The 20,881-nt window shown below is 48.5% G+C and overlaps 1 protein-coding gene across 5 annotated transcripts in view; it reads right to left on the reverse strand.

Moving 5' to 3' along the window:
- TNIK (TRAF2 and NCK interacting kinase) overlaps positions 1 to 14,537 on the reverse strand; it is a 148,333-nt gene extending 133,796 nt beyond the window's left edge. For all 5 annotated transcript variants that reach the window (XM_056498759.1, XM_056498756.1, XM_056498758.1 and 2 more), the window contains exon 1: positions 14,231 to 14,537. In XM_056498759.1, coding sequence (XP_056354734.1) covers positions 14,231 to 14,287 — 57 coding nt within the window. In that variant the 5' untranslated portion in view covers positions 14,288 to 14,537. The remainder of the gene's footprint in view (positions 1 to 14,230) is intronic.
- Between the last annotated feature and the right edge of the window lie 6,344 nt (positions 14,538 to 20,881).

Genomic DNA, 20,881 nt, shown 5'->3' on the forward strand with positions numbered 1-20,881 from the left:
TTCTACACAATAAACAGCAGAACAGATAAGAAAAGCCTTATCGGATGAAGTAGCTTCCCACATGGTCAGGACAGAGAGCTAATAGCTGCAGAAGCAGATAAGGATGCTCATAACCAGAAATCAAATCCACGTGTTTCAGCAACAGCACACTGCCACAGAAAGCAAAATAAACAGTTCAACAAACTCTGCCAGGCCACCCTAAATCCTCAGAAAGCATCACTTCATCCCTCCTTGCAGACCCAGCTGGCCCATCACTGTCTCTCCTGGTCAGAAGGGAGAGGAGATGCTGCAGTTTCATTGTAATCCAAATGCAGCATATGCTCAGCTGAGCTCTGGTCCACCTTGCAGCCCCAGGCTACAGCAAGGAAGACAAACTACTACAACACCAAGATGCTTTTGCAATCCTCTCATTCTCTGAAGATCCTGTGTTGAAAATAAATATTCATTATGCAGGAAAACCAACTCAACTATCAGCTTTCCCAGACTGCAAGTGATGTAAAGCAAGGATGGACTTTTTGTTCAGGGTAACACCAAGTATTATGCAACTACAACCCCTATAGCATCCATCCCAAGGTCCAAACCATCATCCAGTGCCCTATCTCATCCCTGCCAGAGACCCAGATGGTTCACTAATACCTTAATTCACAGTAAGCTGCTGGCAGTACAGTTGCACCCTGGGTTCCCCACATCACTTAGTCCAAACCAGAGACACAGAATGGGATCCTCACCACTGAGCCACTCTAACAGCCCTAACCTGTTGGGTATTATCTCTTCATCTGATTCATCTCCTGGAAATTGACGCCTGCAAGTTATTTCCCTTCCCTCATGTCCCAAACATCACTATGTGTTGGCAAGTATACAAGAAAAGCATTTATCCAAAGGAATTTGCTCATCAAGACTTGCAGACACTAAAACCACAGGTTATCTAATCTTAGGAGAGCATAGTTTAATGGCTACAACACAGGATGGAAGGCCAAAGGGTCTGACTTCTACTCTGAGCTCTGCTGGGGCAGCATGGCTTATAAGTGAATCTAAAAAAAGATGTTTGACCACTCCTCACTTGATTTCCCCTGCTGTGAGACTCTCCTAAGCATTCCTTTCCTCACAGGGGATCTTATCTATAAAGTCCTCATTAGCATGTGAAAAGAGTTATGGATCTCTGGATGTGTACACAAGGAAAAGTCTCAAGGAGTGCAGAAGCAGCATTGGCCAAGCAGCCTGGAGACACATCCTCTTCAGTGTGCTCAGCACACTCCACATCTGTGCTTAGAGAAACATTTGAACCCTTTCCCCATGTACAGGGAAGGGAAAAAACAGTAATTCCCTTTTTCTTGAGAAAGCTCAGAGGAAAGATTAAATTCTGCATCTCAAGTCAAGGAATATCAACAATATCAAGAGACCACAACACCTCTGGCGAGTCATCTGCAGAACCACCTCCTAGGCAACCCCCACAGAACAGGATAACCCTCCCTGTCCCACCCTTTCTCTGGATGCCACTGAGTGGCAGAACTGGATTGATCAGGAGGAAAACTAGAGGTCTGCTCTCAGTGTTCTGCAAAATCTGGGTGTGGAAGTGGGGAAAATCCAGACCTGGCACAGGTGAAACCAGAGCTGCACTGCCAGGGTCTCACAGCATGGCTCCTGCTGGGGGCCAGAAAGGGCTTCCTCTGGTGTTAAACAAACTCCCACTTTGAAAACAACTGAGTATCAACAAGCAAGCTATAGTATTTCAGCTCCTTTGGGAAGGAAACTGAGTTATCCCACTGGACCTGCTCCCATCCTTCCCAGCTGCCTCAGTTAACCTTGAAGCAGATCACACCAACCACACCAGTGCCAGAAACAGCCAAGCACCAGCTGGAACTGCTTCAGTAGAGCAAGACCTCTGCCCCTAAGATTGGTCCACAAACCTCCTGCTTTCTCCCAAGTGGCAAAAGACAGTGCACTGAAGGACAGAAGATACATGCACTCTGGTCTAGCCATATGGAAATGAAAAGTCTCAGAGGAGCAGCTGGTTAAACAACTTGAAGAAAAAACAAAAAAGGCTCAGCTCTTTTTTTAAGAGGAAAATGTCCCATTGTTCCATAATTAATGGAAAGCAGAAGAGGTTTTATGGACTCATTGAGAAATGAGGGTGAGCACTAGAAAGCACTTTTCAGTATTTCATGATCACAAGGTGAGCTGCTTGCATAATACTGACAAAGAACATGAATGCTGGTATCACAAGGCAGTTATGAAACTTGGTTTTAAATACTGGATAACAATAACTCGGTAATTAAGTCTCATAAGTATTTTTTTTCCTTTTTTTTTTTTTCTCTTAACTGCAGAGTAGATGCTGCAACCTTCAACTGAGGTATGACTGTCCTCTCAGGCAAGGTTTACACACGATGGATGTCCTCTGCTCCCACCACCTCACACCACCAGGGATCCATCCCACCCCAGAGCCTGTCAGTCACATCCTTTCTTCAGGCTCCCACTCCTTCAGGAGAGGCTTTAAGATCACAGCAAGGAACATGCTGTGAACCTGTGAGGAGAAGGAGGATGAGGAAATAAATCTGAATAACTGCAATACTGCCAGTTAACTGATAAACCCCAATGAGCTCTTCAGTCCTTCTCATGATGTTTTTTGACACAAGCACACATTCTTGGGAATTACTCGCGTGTGACCAGGACACACCGTCTCCTGAACAAGACACACAATATAGAGCAGCAAAATGTCATGAAAATCGAGGGCAAATGAACACAGAAGACAGCCCCTCCCACTAACACCAATTCTATTTTTAGGCAGCCATATTAGCTTGGAGCAGTTTTACTCATTTCTAATAATGAGCAGCACTTTTGCATCTTCTCTCATCTGTGCAGGCACTTTGCTTTACACCAGCAGCACGGAAGAGGTCATGTCAACAGAAGAAAACAAACCCACAATTTATTGTGAAAGGGCCTTGAGAAACCAACCTCAGCTTTGAACTTCTGCCCTTTCTCACTGGACAACCACACTGCTCCATTTTTGGGGGGTATGGTCTGCCCCACCTGCAAGGCGTGTCTCCAGTTAAATCACATGATAAACCTTTGTGTATTCTGCAATGCAACCAATGTACATTCAATGTCCTTTGGTTGCTTAGACTGCCTTGACAGGAACATCCAAGTGTGAAGTTCTCTTCCTTCAGGTCCTTTCCTTCTCATCCCCTCACATCTCAACCTTCTTCCACAGCCCTTCACCACCACCCTCCTGTCTCCTTGTGCCCACACTGGCGCTGCCTAAGGCAGCAAGATCCTGTATGGACACCAGTCCTGTCTGGACTGCCAACAGGCAAAGTCCAGAGGGCAAGATACACCTGAGAACAGGTGGCAGAAGAGAGATGGTAGAGGTAAGGCAGCTTCTCACCTGGAAAATGAAAGCATAGCACAAGTAGCTCAGGGATGTCTATTTTATCACCTGGGGAAGAAGCTAGGCAAAGCCTCATACATTTACCTTCATTTTTTTTGTTCTGAATTTCCAATAATCTGCTTCAAGTCTTCTATTTGCCCTTTGGATTATGATCTTTCAGGAAGACCTTTTTCCATGCTTCTCTACAATTATGAGATCTAGGGAAAAATACTCCCCTTTCAAGTTAACTTCTGGTGTCAGAACTTCACAGGATTTCCTGACTACAGACAAAATCATGAGATTTTTATCAACTGAGAAACCCCTTCTGACCACAGGAGCTGGTCACTTCTTGGCAAACTCCTGCCCCTGCAGGAGCACCTTCACACCAGGCTCTTGCTTTCTTCTGTGGATTGTGAAATCTCATTTATTGAGGAAAAACACTAGTTCAGTAAGAGGAAGCATTTAATACAGCTGGTAGATGATTAACAAGTGAGTGCTCAAGTCAATTGCTGCAGGAGCACCTAAGCGAGTTCCTAAGGCCATAAAAAAATTTCTCTCACGTCAGAAGCAAGGAGTTCATGGGGAAGCTGTGCCTGGCCAAGCCCTCACTTCATGGGACCACAGGGCCACAAGCTGCAGCTCTTCACCCTTCTCCCCCAGGCTGCAGGTCTCCAGCCCAGGGCTCTGCATCGGTGGTACCCCAGCGACCTTCCCACAGAGTATTTTATTCCTACCTTCACATTCTCCCATCAGCCAGGAGGCCTCCAGAACCTCCCTCCCCATGCCCTGTACAGGTATCATACCCTATGCACAGCTGAGCACCCATTCACCCACCTCCCTCCCTCCCATCCTCTGTCCCACCAGCAGGCACTTGACCTCTGGCCAGCTGAGCCATCTGGCAGGAAGGAAAGTTAAAGTTATCAGGGTCCCCACCCTCGGGCAACACAGCTACACAGTGTTTTGTGGCTCTTTTAAACCAAGGCCAAAGAAGCAGCAGCATTTCTGCTCAGGACCATTGCCTTATCATGCCAGAGTCACCCAGAGCCAAGTAAAGGTGCTTCGGTGCTCTTAAGTATCAGTTACTTCTAGGCAATAATATCCTGAACACCCTTCCCCATCCTGACTTTTACAGAGCACGGTGAAGAAGTCACAGGGATTTGGCGCTTTCTCCTTAACAGGCCATCATTAACAAGTGACTCATATTATATTGCAGTGTGAGTCATCTTGGCAGAGGTCACAAGTGTAAGTGACAACTAGTCTTCAATTATTTCCTTCAAGTTGAATTTAAGGTGTATTGTTATGCTAATTTTACATCTGCTACGTCCTATCTTTCCTTCCACTGTCTCCAGAGCAACCTGGGATTTCAGCTCATGGTCCAAACTACCTCTTGAGCTTGTTCAGCAGGGTGTTATTACAGGTTGTCACAAAACAGGGAGATGCCACTGGAAAGTGTTCTGGATGGGCTTTCAGCTATAGTAACTAATAGGTAAAGCAGCTCTCCATCCATCCATCCATCCTCCCACTGCTGCTCCACAAGGACAACGAGCTGCTGTCCCTGCCATCTTCCTGCTCTGTTCATGCTTTATCGTAGCAGATGTTTAGGGACCTGAGGCTTGCCCAGAGCTCAAACACAACCACCTTCAGGCTGCCACATCACACATCTGGCTCCAAGAGCACCAGCAAAGCTCAACAAGAAAAATCACTTCAAACTATGTCCAGCATCATATGAATATTGAAGAAATTATTGACATGGCTGGGGGCATTTTCAGCCATTTTCCATTTTATAGCCAGGCAGCTCCCTATTTCAGCCTCTCCTCTTCAGAATGTGTCCATCACAGGTCCCCAACCAGAGGACCAGGTGCAGACAGCATCCCTGCCAGGGCAGGGCACAGCCACTGAAGGACACCTGGCCCAGAGAACAGTTTTGCCCATTAGAAAACACAGCCATTATGAGCCTGGTCAGCAGTGGAGCATTGTGTTTACATTTAGAGCAGTCAAACAGAGTCACACTGGCTGCGAGGATGGCTTTGGAGAGCATTTGTAAACTGCTCTCACTACTGGAATCCCATTTAGCTATTATAGCCTCTTCAGCCATACTAACACACCGATCCCCACAGAATAGCAATGGGAAGAGCAGAGTCATCACACTATTTACTGAAGCTAATCAATACATAAAGGCTGAAGATTTATTGCACTGAAGACAGCCTGTCTGCATGGCCAGAAAATGCATTTAAAGTCCTTTTCATTTCATTGCCTTGGCCTCTGGTTCTTCTGCAAAAACATTTGCCTTGCACACCCATCTTTCTTTTCTCCCCAAAAGGTGGCACCTGCAGGCACACAAGAGAAGCCCCTTCCCCAAACACCTACCATGAGTATTCAGTGGGAGCATAAAACACAAACCCCACAAGTTTAAGGGCACTGCACCTTTCAAGCCATGTTTCATGGCTGTTTAGGCATCTACCATCTGAGTGAGTAGCCTGGAAAATTCTGGCCTGTTTGAAGAAGGTCTGTGTGCCAGGTACAGGGAGACAAGACTCATAGCCATACCCTGCTGTCCTGTTCCACTGGAGGAACAGAGTCACGCTTATTTTTATTTGTACACATTATTTTAACACATATAAATAAAAGACCTTTTTATAAGTACCCTGCAAGGCTCACAGCATATCTGACTCTGACCTGCTGTGTTCTGGAGGTGACCACCCACAGTGCTGAGATACCCCCAGAGTTTCACAACTAGTGAGCCACAGCTGGGGAGGTGCACTGAGCTGCACCACCAGAGCTCATTCTCTGGTTTCACCTTGGCTCATGTCCTGGGGAGCAGTAAGCAACAACCTGAGGCGTAGTGCTCCTGAAGCACCAATGTTAATTAAAACAATCGACATCTGGCAAGTAGAAATTTGTTTTGGTCACTGTATCAGCTATACAGTGTAACAGAAATATAGAATAGTTTGGGTTGGAAGGGAACAAGGGACCTTTAAGCTGATCCCCCACTATGGGCAGAGATGCCACCCACTAGATCAGGTTGTTCCAAGCCCCATCCAACCCGGCCTTGAACACTTCCATACAAGGATCATTCACCATTTCTCCAGGCAAAATGTTCCAGTGCCTTACTACCCTTTTAATACTGCTAAGAAAGACTGCAGTGAGGTAGGGAGATCTGCACCTTCACTTTTGCCAGTTTATCTCAAAACCACGCTAAGCTTTTATGCTTTTGTATGAAAGAGGAAGAGACAAATATATTCTGATGTACAGGGAGATTTCTATTGTTGCCTGGACATCAAACAGCACCCAATTAGTCCTGCAAGGATCTGACCCACAAATTATGAAAATAAATGCCTCTGAAGCTTTGATCTCTTGTATTTCTATAGCATGCTACAGCAGTTATTAGACACATTTTATTAGGCTCAAGCTGTGCAATCTTTCCCTCAGCAAAGGCTCTACCACCTCCAATGCATCCTAAAGTCACCATCCAGCAGATTAAGGGCATGATCCCAAACAGTCACTTCTGTCATGCACTAAGCACATGACTCAGTTGGCAATAGGCTTTTTCCTGCTGAATTTCAACACTAGGAGAAAAGGGAATTTTTAAAAGGAAGGGGAGAGGCGACCATCAGCCACATAAATTTTTTACTTTTCTTGTTAGTGAATAAAGGAATATGCAATACCCCTGGCTTTTAAAAAGCACTGCTTTTGGAACAATTTACTGTTCTGAAAGCACCACTTTCTGCACCCTGCAATGCCACTGCTGGAGGGAACAAGCAAAAACTGTAACAAAAGGTTTTGTGCACTCTGAAGCTGAAAACCACACGTGCACTCACGCAAGCAGAAACGCCCACCCTCACTGCAGCAGGAGCGCTCAGAACCAAGAGGATGTTGAACTTGCACGGCTCAGGCTTTGCTCAGAGGAGCAGCTCACTGCTCACAGCTGCACAAACCAGGCAGGGACTGTGCCTGCCAGAGGGCAGGGCTGTTTTCACCCGAGTGCATCCATAGGAAGGATGGGATAATGTCACCTGCCCAGGTGACACCTCACTGACTGCCAGTGGACGGTATTTGCACGAAGCCATCAGTATCTGGCAGGGCTCCTGTGGCAGGCAGAGCTGGTTAGCCACAGCACAGCAAAGGGAACACCTCATGGGTAGGGCAGCTCAGCTTCTGAGAGTGGGGCAGGACACGCTGCTGGCTCCCCTCAGATGGAAGCAGGAGCTGGGATCCAGTCTGGCCATTCCAGTGCTGCCTGCCTGATTACCATCGTTTATTACCAACACACAACCTTGAACTCCTGGCAAGCACTGCAGCAAATTAACACGGAAAAGTGACATTCTGGATCAAAGGGAAAGGTTTTCTCATTGGCCATAACAAAATAAAAATCAGGCATGCAGAGAGATAGAGCTGAGTGCCAACTAAACTTCTTGTCAGTGTTTTCCAACCTTGGTGGCTTTTCTTCTCCTTTCACTAATGAGCCATTGCAGGAGCTCCTCAGGGCTGGGGGCTGACACGCTAGGCATCCTCATCCCCCAGCAGGAAGGGGATGCTCAGCCCCTCACAGGGCTCATCCAGAAACAGCCATGGAGGAGGAACACAGGGAGAGGGGGGAGTATCCATTTTCCAAGGACCATGTTCCTTAGCCAGCACTCCTTTAGAAATCATAAACTATTTACATGGAAAACATCAAATCTCACTTATGTAAGTTTTTTCCTGAGCCCAGAGTAGACTGACCATCAGTTTCAATGTGCAGCCACAGTTCAAAATGACAAAACGGGAAGGGAGAAGGGGGCTGGGGAGAAGGAAATTAAAGCTCCTGACTTTCTAAGTGGGAGACACAAACTCTCACTCAATGGAGCTACCCGTCACTTGGGCTTGTGGGTTTTAATCTGCGCCTTGCTTTAATTGCTGCGTGAAATGTAACAAAAGAGGCACCTGAGCATGAACAAATGGAAACCTTATGTGATGGAAGCTCTACACCTGCAGAGCACTCAGGGCCAAAAACGCCACCAGCATGGAGAAAGGATTAGCCAAAGTCCTGGGAGAGCAAATGCAGGTCTGCCTTTCACTCCACAAGGCTCCCATTCACTTCTGTAGCTGGCAGCAAGGGAAAACAACATGTGTGCTCCCCTGGCAGCCCAGGGCAAGCAGCTGCCTTCAGCTGGTAGGTCTTGAACCCTCAACACCATTCTCCACACCCCAAGGCACAAGAGTTTTGCCAATGCTGTTTCTCCACACCATGCACTCTTCTGCCTGCTGGTAGTTTTTAAGGTGGGGAAGCACAGGAAATCTAGCAGGATTCTACCCCTTTATATATGAGGCATGAAGAAATGAGACAGGGATCAATACCCTGTCCTTGGTCTGCAGGTCAGAGTCACAGAACTCCCACTGGTGTCTGTAATTACCCCTGCAAAAAGTAAGGGTACATCAGGAAGAGTCAGGCAAAGGTTTGTAGGGAGCAGCTCAGAGCCTGAGTCCAGGAGGTGATCATGGCTTTCTCCTGACCTGGCCTCACATGAATGATGATTTCCAAGGACACCTCTTCCACAGCTGGGTGATTTATCCATGGGGATTTACATACAGATCAAATGGAAATTGTTTCCTCCCTCACCCCATACAGACTGTACCACTACATCTACAAGCCTGGCAGATAAAAAACTACCTTCAGGTAGGCAAGGTTAAAAACCTCCTCTAACTCCTCCTTGTCACATGGATTAAAAACAGACACTTTACTTTAAATATGCATACCAATCAAATGCTCTTTGTTGCTTCGAAGCTTGATTCAACAAAGTCACTTGTGCTTTAACTTCAGCCTGTTCAAGCATATGCTTTGCCATAAATTCACTGCAAATTATTAATTTTTATGGCTGCCCAGCAAAGGAACACTAGTGAAAACAGAGAACTCTCCATGCCTTCAAAAACACCGTAACTGCTATGTTGTGGAAGAACTGCAACAATGAGGAAGAGTACCCAGTGCTGAAGAGTAACTGCAGAAGAGCAGCAGCTGGGCTGCACAACTCCAAAAGGCAGAGAAAAGAATACAATCAACCCCAGAGAAAGATTTGACAGAAGACAGATCCATTGTAACTTTGCCATTGTAACTTTCAATGAGCACACACAAGAATTGCATAGATGCATAGAGGATAGGTTTGCACTTCAAGGAATGGAGTTGGACATTGCCATCTCTTTGGGATGATTTAAATTAGAGGAAAGATTTAGATTAAATGTTAGGAATAAATTATTTTCTCAGAGAGTAGCAATGCACTGCAACATAAAACCCAGAGCGGCTGTGGATGCCTCATCCCTGGAATTGTTCAAGGCCAGGTTGGACAGGGCTTGGAGCAACCTGGTCTAAGGGAAGGTGTCCCTGCCCATGGCAGCAGTTTTGGAACTAGATAAGCTTTGAGGTCCCTTCAAACGCACATTCTATGATTCTGTGATTCAGAGACCAGTATTCTGCTGCAAGGTTTTATGCTTTAGAATCAAAAAGCTCCAAAATAGGCAAAGTACATGGATACTGTCATGGTTTGTAACTTAAACATGCACTGAACCACACTGGAAGAGCACAGATTAAGTCCCTGATGGAACACTGTTGAAAGTGTCTTTCCTCAGGAACAGTGAATATATGTATTTATTTGCTGAACATCTGCCCCAAATTTTGCATGGTAGCATTATCATGTAAAACACAGAAAAATAAGCTTTCAATGTCTTTTTTTTAAAATCTCTAGAAGTCATCCATAATCAAGTTTGTTCCTCTTTCTATTTAGGAAGGTGACCTTTACAAAAGCTGCCCAAATTCTGTTGAGCTACAGAGTTTTTTTTAAAAAGGTGCTGGAAGAAGAAACCTAAAATAACACTGCTAGAGTAATGCTCCTGAGTGGTGGCCTGCAGTGCTTATCCCCCATTAGAGCTTCTCCTAAATCTTTAATGATGCTGAAATATGCCATAAACTGACAAAGTTCTAGAAACAGGACAATGCCAGCATGTTTGAGTTTTGTGGGTTTTTAACATGTCAGCTTTTATCTTCATTGACAGTGATCAACTAATGCAAACAAAGGGCCACTGAAACTTCACTTCTATACAAAGCAAGCTGAAGGAAGAGTAGTGACATTTTTGGGTTTCATCCAATTCTTCCCAGCAACAGCTAATACTCACCGGCTCCTTAAATTCTGTGCTGTCTCCTCTCCAAGCCTGAGCATTAAAGGCCAGGCTTTTCCAAAACAACAAACGATTTTAGGATACAGTTTCCAGAGAGTGCATGGTCAGCACTACACTAAAGTAAATAACAAAAGCTTGGGGTTTGTTAATGAGTTCAAAACAAAAGCAACGTCCAGGTACATGAAGAAAATAATTGCTTCTTCCCCAAAAAGCTCTTTTAAACTCCCTGCCTTGCAGGAAACCCTCAGCAGAGCTGTATATCCCAGACGTGCCTGGTGCCCTATGCCCAGGGCGAGCCCCTGCCCGCAAGACAAGGAGCAGCTGTGAGCAAAGGGGATTGCTGGCCCCAAGCCAGACCCAACCCAGCGGTTATCAGCTCCCTGGGAAAGGTTTTCCTCCCTGAGAACTTTTATAACCTCCCACACACCTTGCAGAGCAACTCAGATGAATCCAGCTGTGGGCAGCTACTGCAGAAGAGCCTGCTGCCACTGCTGGTACATCAGCCAGAGGCCCAGCCCTGCAGATGGATGCAGCAGAGGAAAAGCTATTGACCTGAATATTTGAGAAGGATCAAGGCCACTGCCTTTAGCAAGAGATGACAGGCTCTTGCATTCACTGAGACAAAAAAAGCAGGGGAAAAAATACCAAACCCAGCCCCATCTTTCTGCTCTCTCCTATTGGGATCAGCTGTGCATTTAGCACCAGAGACCATGACCCACTGCATCCCTCCTCACTCCGGTTCTCATTTAGTGCAAAAATCTGCTTCTCCAACATGCCTGTCAACAGCCTGTGTGAATCCTCGTGTTAATCATTATTCTGCTAATAACACTGCCGGGTCATCTGGCAATTAAACATGCTGAGTGGACTAGCAAAAATATCTCCTTACCCATACAAAAGGACATTATAATGTAGTTTATCTTATCCCCTTGTCAGTGTAATATGCAGTGCTACCTGTTCAATGGCCTCATTGTTTTAAATTACGGTTTTCTGCAACATTAGCGATCCTCATTACCAGCACCACCACTGGAAGATCTCTGGTTTAAGAATCCTTCCTACCCTGTGCACTCACAGGGGCACTCCTGGGTACCACAGCAATGAGCAGTGCCCAGTGATGGATAGAAACGTGTCACAGAGAAGGCAGGAGCCAGCCCCAAGTGTGCTTACTCGATGCACCAGGCTGTGCATTTTAATCAGAATTCAGTGCTTTGTTCCTGGCCCAGCCTCCAGCACATCCAGCAGATGCACTGCTGCGGTGGAGCCCAACTGCCTGGCCAAAATAAACCCTACAGTGTGGCAGAAACAGGAGCTCCTGCCACTCCTGTGTCACCTTCCAGCCCAGATCTACAAATCCCACCCCATAAGCCCATGGGCAGTGGCAAAGTGAACTGAATGATGGTGTGCAGGGTTCTGCTTGTGCTCAGAGCACTGCCATCCTGCAAATCCACCTCCCTTCCCTGGGACAGGAGCAGGGAAGCCAAAGCAAAGGACTGGGCAAACTGGCAGTCAAAGGTCCACCTTTCTCACACACATTTGCCTGTGGTTCACAAGCCCTGGCCTGGAACATTTCAGTGACTCAAACACAGAGATAAGCGTCCTGAGCACTTCCTTTCCCCACTGCTGGGAACAAATCATCCCCTTCACCAGATTTTTGAGTCACTACCTGCTCTGAGCATTTCTGTCACCCTCACCCCTTTAAACACACAAGCAGAACAAGAGCAACATCTCCTCCACCCAGACTCATCTACAAACCCGCAGCAATGTGACACTTCTTTTCTAATATATAAAATTTTTGCAAGGCTTGGGGAATTACTCCTCCCTGCCATGTTTTGTGCTCAGGCAGCAAATTTACTATTGATTTCTGATTCAGACCCCATGGAATGATTCACGCTTCATGCCCTATCTGCTGAATTTACGACCTTTAACAATTATTCTAAGTGCTGGAGGAGCTTAGTTTAGAAGAAGATCTATTCCTTGGCAAATTAAGCTCCTATTCTTGTCATGCTCGCAATCCACCACATCTCTCATCATTTACAGGAAAGTGCCACGGCACTGAGAGAGGGCAGAGGTCTGAGTGGCAGCAGCCCTGGGCTAGCAGTGGCCACTGCTGGGCAGGGGAGCAGAGCAGCAGGGTTTCGCTGTCCCACCCGGCTGTCAGTCGGGGTTTCAGGTCCCCTTGTCTCCGGTTACCCTGAAATGCCAGCACTGCTCTGCACACCGAGCAGGCGCTGCCGCCGGCTCTCGGGGGAGGGAGGGAATATACATTTCCTCCTAAAGAGAAAACAAAACCCCGGCTGTATCTGGTGTGCGCTGCTATTAAAAAGCCACAAACGGGGGGGAAAAAAAAACAAAACAAAAAAAAACCAACAGCCTAAGCACGTGTGGATACGATTTTAAAAAGAAATGGTACCCTAGTTCAAATACACTTCCCAACACAGACGTTAAACAAAAAAATTAAAATTAAAAATAAAGCAGAGGGCGGGGAAGAAGGAGAGGGTCCCCTCCCCCCCAAATTATACTGCTCTCCTGGATTAACTCCACCGGCTTCAGCAACCTTTCTCCCAAGGCATCTTCCACCTAAGGGGGAAACCAGCTCCAGGTCTGTTTTTAAGGCAGATGGTTCCCCTATTCCAATCTCATCAACACTGTGTATTGCTGAGCAATCATTTACACTATTAATCAACCAGAAACTCACCAGAAAGAAAGTAGGGCAAGTGAATAAAGATAGACTTCTCTTTTTTTTTTTTTTTTCTTGCACTGAAGCAAGTAACATTTCTAAAAATACACTTGTTCAAGTCTTCAGCAGATTCTGCTTGATTTTATTTATCTGTGTATGCAGCGGGTTGCAAGGAGCAGCCTGGCTGCTGCCTCCCGCATAAATGCTGTTTCTGTCAATGACTCCCCATGCTCGTTCCCAGCGAGCCATTCTTACGGCCAGAAAGATGGAGAAACGGGGGAAAAGAAGAAAGTTACAGGAGAAACTGAAGGAGAAATTGAAGGAGAAATTGACCAGGGGGGACATCGGGCCACAGCCCACGAGAGGCTGACACGTCTGAGGAGCCTGACATTTCAAGGGTACACGCTGGGCTTCATTTTCCAGCGGGGTGAGGAGGAGGCAGCGCGCAGGGACACACCGGGAGAGGGATGGAGAGGCTGCGGGGCAGGGAAAGCGGGGAAAGCGGGGTCTGGGGCCAAAGCCCCGCAGCCCGGCCCCGCAGCCCTGCGTGCTGCGCGGGGCAGATCGGAGCGCGGGAGGAACCGGGACCGGGACCGGCCCCGCCGCGGGGACCCGCCCGGCCGCACGCACCCGCTGCGCGCACACGGGCACGCACACACCTGCGGGGCACGGCGCACACACACATGTATACATACATACATATATATACACACACACACATATATGCACACACATGTGCGGGTGCACACACGTGAGGGTGCGCGCACACGCGGCGGGCACGCACATGCACGCGCACACGGCTGTCTGCCCGCATTTACATACGTGCAGGCGCACATCACATACACACACACACACACACACACCCACACACACATACATACACACACACACGCCGAGAGCCGCGGAACCCCAGCCCCATCTCCCCGCCACCGGGGATGGATGGATGCATGGATGCATAGATGGGTGGGTTGATGGATGGATGGATGGATGGATGGATGGGGGGTGCCGCTCCCACATGCCTTCCCGCAATCCCCGGCCCTGCGCCTCACCCGCAGCGCCGAGAGGTCTATCTCGTCCAGGCTCCGCGCCGGGGAGTCGCTCGCCATATTTCCGCCGCCGGCCAGGCGGCCCCGCCGCCACCGAGCGGGCAGTGGCGGCCGCCGCGGCGCTGGCGCTATTTAACGCCTCTCCTCATGCGGGGCGCCGGGAAGGAGAAGCCGCCGCCGCCTCCCCTGCCCTTCCGCCCGCAGCGCGGCTGCCTAGGGGCGGCCAGGCAGGCAGGGCTCGCCGCGGGCTGCGCCGGGATGGCGGCGGCGGCGGCGCATCGCCGCGCCCGCCCCGCACCGCGCCCGCACGGCCCCGCGCCGCCCCTGTCTGTCACCGCGGGGGCGGCGCCCGACCCGCCGCCAGGGGGCGGCGCCGCGCGGGGGCGGGCAGAGCCCCCTCAGGGCCGGGCGGGGGACCGGGACACGGCGCGGTGGCGAGGGAGGGCAGGGGATGGACAGAGCCCCTGAGGGACGGGCGGGGGACCGGGACACGGCGCGGTGGCGAGGGAGGGCAAGGGATGGACAGAGCCCCTGAGGGACGGGCGGGGGACCCGGGACACGGCGCGGTGGCGAGGGAGGGCAAGGGATGGACAGAGCCCCTGAGGGACGGGCGGGGGACCGGGACACGGCGCGGTGGCGAGGGAGGGCAAGGGATGGACAGAGCCCCTGAGGGACGGGCGGGGGACCCGGGACACGGCGCGGTGGCGAGGGAGGGCAAGGGATGGACAGAGCCCCTGAGGGACGGGCGGGGGACCGGGACACGGCGCGGTGGCGAGGGAGGGCAAGGGATGGACAGAGCCCCTGAGGGACGGGCGGGGGACCGGGACACGGCGCGGTGGCGAGGGAGGGCAGGGGATGGACAGAGCCCCTCAGGGCCAGGCGGGGGACCGGGACACGGCGCGGTGGCGAGGGAGGGCAGGGGATGGACAGAGCTCCTCAGGGCCGGGCGGGGGACCTGGACACGGCGCGGTGGCGAGGGAGGGCAGGGGATGGACAGAGCCCCTCAGGGCCGGGCGGGGGACCGGGACACGGCGCGGTGGCGAGGGAGGGCAGGGGATGGAGCCCCCGGTGGCAGCGGCGCTGTCGGAGGGGCCGAGCGCCGGGAGCCGCCGGGGTGCATTGAGCCCGCAGATGCCCCGGCACAGAGCGGGCAGCCAGGCGGGAAGGCGCGAGGGTCCGGCCCGCATGGGCTCCCCCGCCCCAGGATCCCCAGTGGTGTCTGTCAGGTCCGGCGGGGAAAGCTGCTCAGTCTGAGGTGCTGAACCCAAATTCTGCCAGGCAGAGGGTGGGAAGGGCCAAGGACTCTTGTGTTTGTTCCTCGGGATGCTCACTGAGGTTTGGCCCTTCTGCAGCTGGATCCAGATGTCACACCTGGATTTGCTGACCTGTTGTCGACCTGTTCACTCGGCACTCGGGAGCCGTCCCAGCCCCGCCAACTCCCGTGCTGATCCTCAGTAGGAATAAGAGATTGATGCTGTGTTTGGAATTGGCCAAACCGTCTCCCAAGCCAGCAATAGCTAGGTAGAGTCAGCTTTTAGTTTTCCTTATTTCCCTTTTTCGGATGTGGTTCCTGCCAAACCAGGTGCCGTATATAAATATATATGTATAAAAAAAACCTGTTGCCTTTGAGAGAACCGTATGGAAGCTGTACTTACAACATCAACTTGTGTCAGGAGCTTACAATATGCAGATCTGGGAAGTGGAAACCCTACACATGAGTCAACTGGCAGGCGGATGGGATTTTCTTACACTTTCTGATTGGAGATGTGCTCCAAAAAAAAGCAATAATAAATGGTATTACAAATAGTCGTACAGTTGTGGTGCGGGAGGTGCAGCCTCACTGACCAAAAGCCAGAAGGAATTGCTGAAACCTCCCCAGAAACAGCAGGATTTGTGCTGGGCAGCCCGCACTGGGGGGCTGCATCCCTGCCTTATCATTTACGAATGCTGATTGCAGGCGTCTCGGCTTGCAGGGCTGCGAGGGCGCAGCAGAATGTGATTTTTTTCGGTAATGAACTGCCCAAGTGGCAGGTAGTGGAAGTCGCACGGGGCTGCACATCACCCGCAGTGACGGCAGCCTGCCTGGATTTAACCCCTTTTCCCAAGCTACAAATCATCATCACTCCTTAGTATCGTGCACAATCAATAGCCCTCACTCACGTGTAAAGAGGTAAATTTCATCAAAATGCTAAACTCGACAAACTCCCCAATCTTTAGCAATGTTTTTCTAGACCAGATGCTGTCGGTGTCTGTTCCAGCCCAGGGATTGCAATGTTGCTTGTAGTTGGGGAGCTGGAAGCAAAACTGCCTGGAAACTGGTAACAAACCAATGCGAGACTTCCTCCTGCTGTCATTGTTCTCAGGGAGAGAAGGGAGGAACAAACAGGATGAGAGGATGCTGGCTTGCTCTAATGTGCTTTCCATCCAAGAACACACAGGATTATTTGTGAAAAACATAAGGATTAATATATGCATATATATATATATGTATGTATGTCTAATCCTGCAAATAGACAGATTGTCCTCATCCTCAGCACGAGTGCCAAGTCCCAATCTAAGCTGTGATTTAATTATTATCTGTCCACTGCCTATAGAGATGGGAAAAATGTAGAGGACCCTCCTGTTATCACTGAAATAAGAAATGCATAAAGTGATAGAGGAAAGTGACAGGAAAATCCCAGAGAGGGCTGCTGTTTTCAGGCTGCTTGGAGCAAAATCAGAGCCTTGGAGGGGAAATGTGCACCCAGTGACTTTCAGAGATGCCAGGGCTGCTTCGTGGGCTGTGCTGGTGCCCAGCCAGGCTGCAGGAAAAGCTTAAACTGAGCAGTCATTCTTTGTACAAAGCGTTTTCCATAAAAAAATTGTTTCCAATATGTTACTCTTTCAGTTATGTATTTACCAATCTATCTGTGTCTCTCTGTTTTTTTCTGCCAGGAGCATCTAAACAAACCTTGCCGTTACAGTCACCATGACTCAAAACAAAGCACTCAGTTGAACCGGCTCAAAATATTTTGCCATGAGTCATTTCAGCACAAAATTGAGTTTCCACCTGGCAGGTCCCCCCTGGGCATGGCAACTGGACCCTGCTGTGTCACACCAGCTCCAGCCAGCACTGGCACAGCTATGGGTGAGATGCAGCATGGGCAGGGCACCAGCAAGCCAAATAAAGGAATTGAGTTACCACATCCCATCTTTCATTAAGCAATAACCATGGGAGAAGTGCACAGCCCATCCAGCTCAGTCCCTCATCCCTCATCTGCTCCATTTCCATGTCTACCACAAACACTGGGATCATTCTCTGACAAGTCATTGTTTTTCCTATTTCATTTCCATTTGGAAAGCGAGGAAATGGGAAAATGCCAGATTTCCTACAGGCCTTGGTGAGCAATGAGCACCTTAATGACCCAAAGCTCTGCTGTCAGCAGTGGGGGACCCTGAGATCACTATTTTTGATTTACTCACTGGAGGGCATCAGCCCCCATATAAACTATCCAGGTCACTTGACCTCTGCCTAAAACTAAATTTAATTATCTAACAGTGCGATCACTGTTAATTACATTGTGAGGGGGTGTATGTAGAATGAGTAAATCTAAGTGACACATAAGCCATTGCCCAATTAGCAACAGCTGCAGGTGCTTTGGGCTTTGGATCATCCTTCAAAAGATCATCAAGAAGAGGAATGAAGCAAACAAGGAAGCACGTTTGGGCCCCAACATATGATTTATTCCACAATAATTCTATGACCACATGGCCCCAGTTTTTCTGGTGTCCTAAGTCCAGGCTGCTTTACCCCACTGTTAGCCCATGTAAGACAGTACTTAAAGGATTCTGCACAAACTGAACAGGGAATGCTGAAAAATTTATACTCCATAAAATGCATGATAATTGAGGTTTAGGCTAACATGCAGCTGTGTTAAAACAGACTCAGAAATGACTGGCTACATGTGTCCTAACCTACATCTATTGATCTCAAATGCACTTTAACTGATTCATTATCACTTACTGATTGCTCGTCCTCCTGCTGATGTGGGTTCCTCTCTGGGGAAAGAAGTGTTTTTCCATTTCATCCTTGGAGCAGAGCAGGACTACATGAATGAACCCTGCTGCCAGGATTTTTCCTACAGCTGTATACAAAAGAAAAATCCCCTGTAAATAGTTCATCACTCCCTTACTTAAGCATTGTGTAAGTACAAACCCCTGTAATCACTGCAATGGGGGAGTAAATGGAAAATCAGCAAGGGCTCTTTGGAAAACTCTTTCTCGACAGATTCATACCAGGGAACAGAGTGGTGCACTCAAACAGCAAATTCTTAGGGCACTATAGGGAAAGAGACAGGGGATGGTTCACTTCCAGGTACTCACCCACAGCACCTCTCCAAGCTGCTGTTCTTCCCCAAAATGTTAGACACTGAGGACCAGACAGGGTTTTCTTTATGCCCCTTGTGTTGCCATTTGTCTTCTCTCGAGGGCTGCCACTGTGGGCCAAAGCCACCAAGGTCACCCCAGCCTAGAGGCCACCCCCAGCACGGTGCTAAAAGCAGCAGGAGGGCTTGTGTGCCCTTGCCTGGTTTATGTAGCTCAGACTCACTCTGTGCCTGGCCTGAGCTAAAGGAGGCTTCTCCAGGGTGGCAAGCACACACACCCTTTGAAGCACCTCTGTATTATTTACCAGAATGCTAAAATTTAAATGTAAGAGTTCAGGTTTTAGATAAAGCAGAGCTGTATGTAATAATGTGTGTGCCTCCCCAGCAGAGGCAGCAGGCACTGATGTCTCTCCTCTCAGCCTGGCTGTAGCATCAGGGGTCTAACATGTCCTTTTGGCAATATGTTTTTATGTTGCTATTTGGAAACACTCCACACTAGTGATGCAGGACTTGTTTTTGTCAATTAACCTTTTTCCTTTGTGCCTCCTCTACAAAGAAAAAAAAATATTAAAGGGCAACCCTGCTCCTCAGGAGGGTGTCAGGTTTTTATAGTCATTTAAAATGTGCCAATTGTGACCGGTTAGAAACCAATCAAAACCTCATTTTTGCACTGCTTGCAGAAAACCTAATGTGGCCTTGCCCCCAGCAAGCCACGTCCCCACAGTCCCTCTGAGGAATACTTAATCTCTCCTTTCTTTGCTGGGATCTCAGGGATGATATTAGTATGTGTAAGATCCAGAATGCATGAGCTGCCAGAATAGGGACACTCCCCAGAACCCACCTGCCACAGCAGGGATGTCCTTTGGGAGCCCCTGCCCATAAATACTGGATTTACAGCCCCATCCACGGGGTGGAACAGCTGCTCCATTTGTCAAGTGCCTTTTATCAAAATTATTTATCATCCCAATACGTTTTTTATGCGGATCAGTCTGGAGCTGAGCTACCCTAAGCCAACCAGTATTTATTTTCTCTCTTTCCCTTTTCTCTCCAGGGTTGTCTTGCATCCCAAAGACAGCCCCAGGTCTGGGAAACACCTGACCTGAAGCCACCCCCATCTGGCATGAAGCACAGATCAGCAGAACAAGAGAAACTGGATTCTATCTTTTGTCAAATGCAAATTGCTGAGAGTTAATTAAGACACATTTCAGGAACAGTGAGGTTTTTTGGTTTTTTTAAATTATAATCTATCCTGAGGTGTGGGTAGGGTTCAGCATCTCTTCTCAGGAAAGGGGTCACAAAACTGGAACTGCAGTTGGCAGAGCTGCTGACAACAAAGGTCCCACAGGGCTTCAGTGGCAGCCAAGCATCCAGAGTTCTCCAAGACCTGTGAGACTGGAGGCAATACAGGTCCAAACTTCCTTGGCATATATATTTTTCCAGATTTCCCTTTTTTTAATGATCATTGTCTTCACCGTGGCTTGTGAGATTTGTTGTTCTGCAAAGAAGACAGGGAAACAAACACATGATGCTTCTGCCTTGTTGGGAGTGTGTTGAATACTTGCCATTTTCCCCTGCAAAAGGCATAAGTGTTTTATACACACACACATACAAAATTTAAAAAAATAATAAAGAAAAGGAATAAAAGGAATAAAATTCTGTTAAACTACAGTACAGAATAGACTTTGTAAGTGTTTTGAGGCTTCCCACTCATCATCAATGCCCAAAGCAGAAGCAAGTCAGAAAACAACTGGAGGTACTTAAAGCAACTGAAAGAAATCGTCTGAGTAGTGCTTAAAGTGTGAGGGTTTGAGTAGGAAGATGGGGTTTGAGCCAACTGCTGTTGCCTTTCTGGGGAGGCTTTGCTCAGAGGTGTTTACTTCCTCATGCCTTCATGGAGATGTGGCAGTCTATGAAAGCACTCCTCCTGGAATTAGATGAAAATGGTTTAAAAAAAAAAAAAAAAGAAGGAGGAGGGGGATGTTCTAGGTCCTGTCATAACAAGGAAAAGCTTAAAAAAAGCTCACACAAATATTCACCAAAGGTAAGACACACTGTATGCTTAGGAAACGGATGGAGAATATCAAGGCATGGACTTTCTGACTTGCTGAAAGAGAAAATCATTATCAGAGCACCCAAAAATACCACTTCACCATCTCAGCGAGGAGGCACTTGAGTCTGGATTTATATATGGAAGGCCTTCTGCTGCAGGGATGTGGATGGAGGCTGGCTTTGGGCCCAGGAGGTCCTGTAGAGTTTATATATATTGATTTATACATCTTTACTCATGAGA

Source organism: Oenanthe melanoleuca, chromosome 9 (genome assembly GCF_029582105.1).
Source record: "Oenanthe melanoleuca isolate GR-GAL-2019-014 chromosome 9, OMel1.0, whole genome shotgun sequence".
Classification (NCBI taxonomy): domain Eukaryota; kingdom Metazoa; phylum Chordata; class Aves; order Passeriformes; family Muscicapidae; genus Oenanthe; species Oenanthe melanoleuca.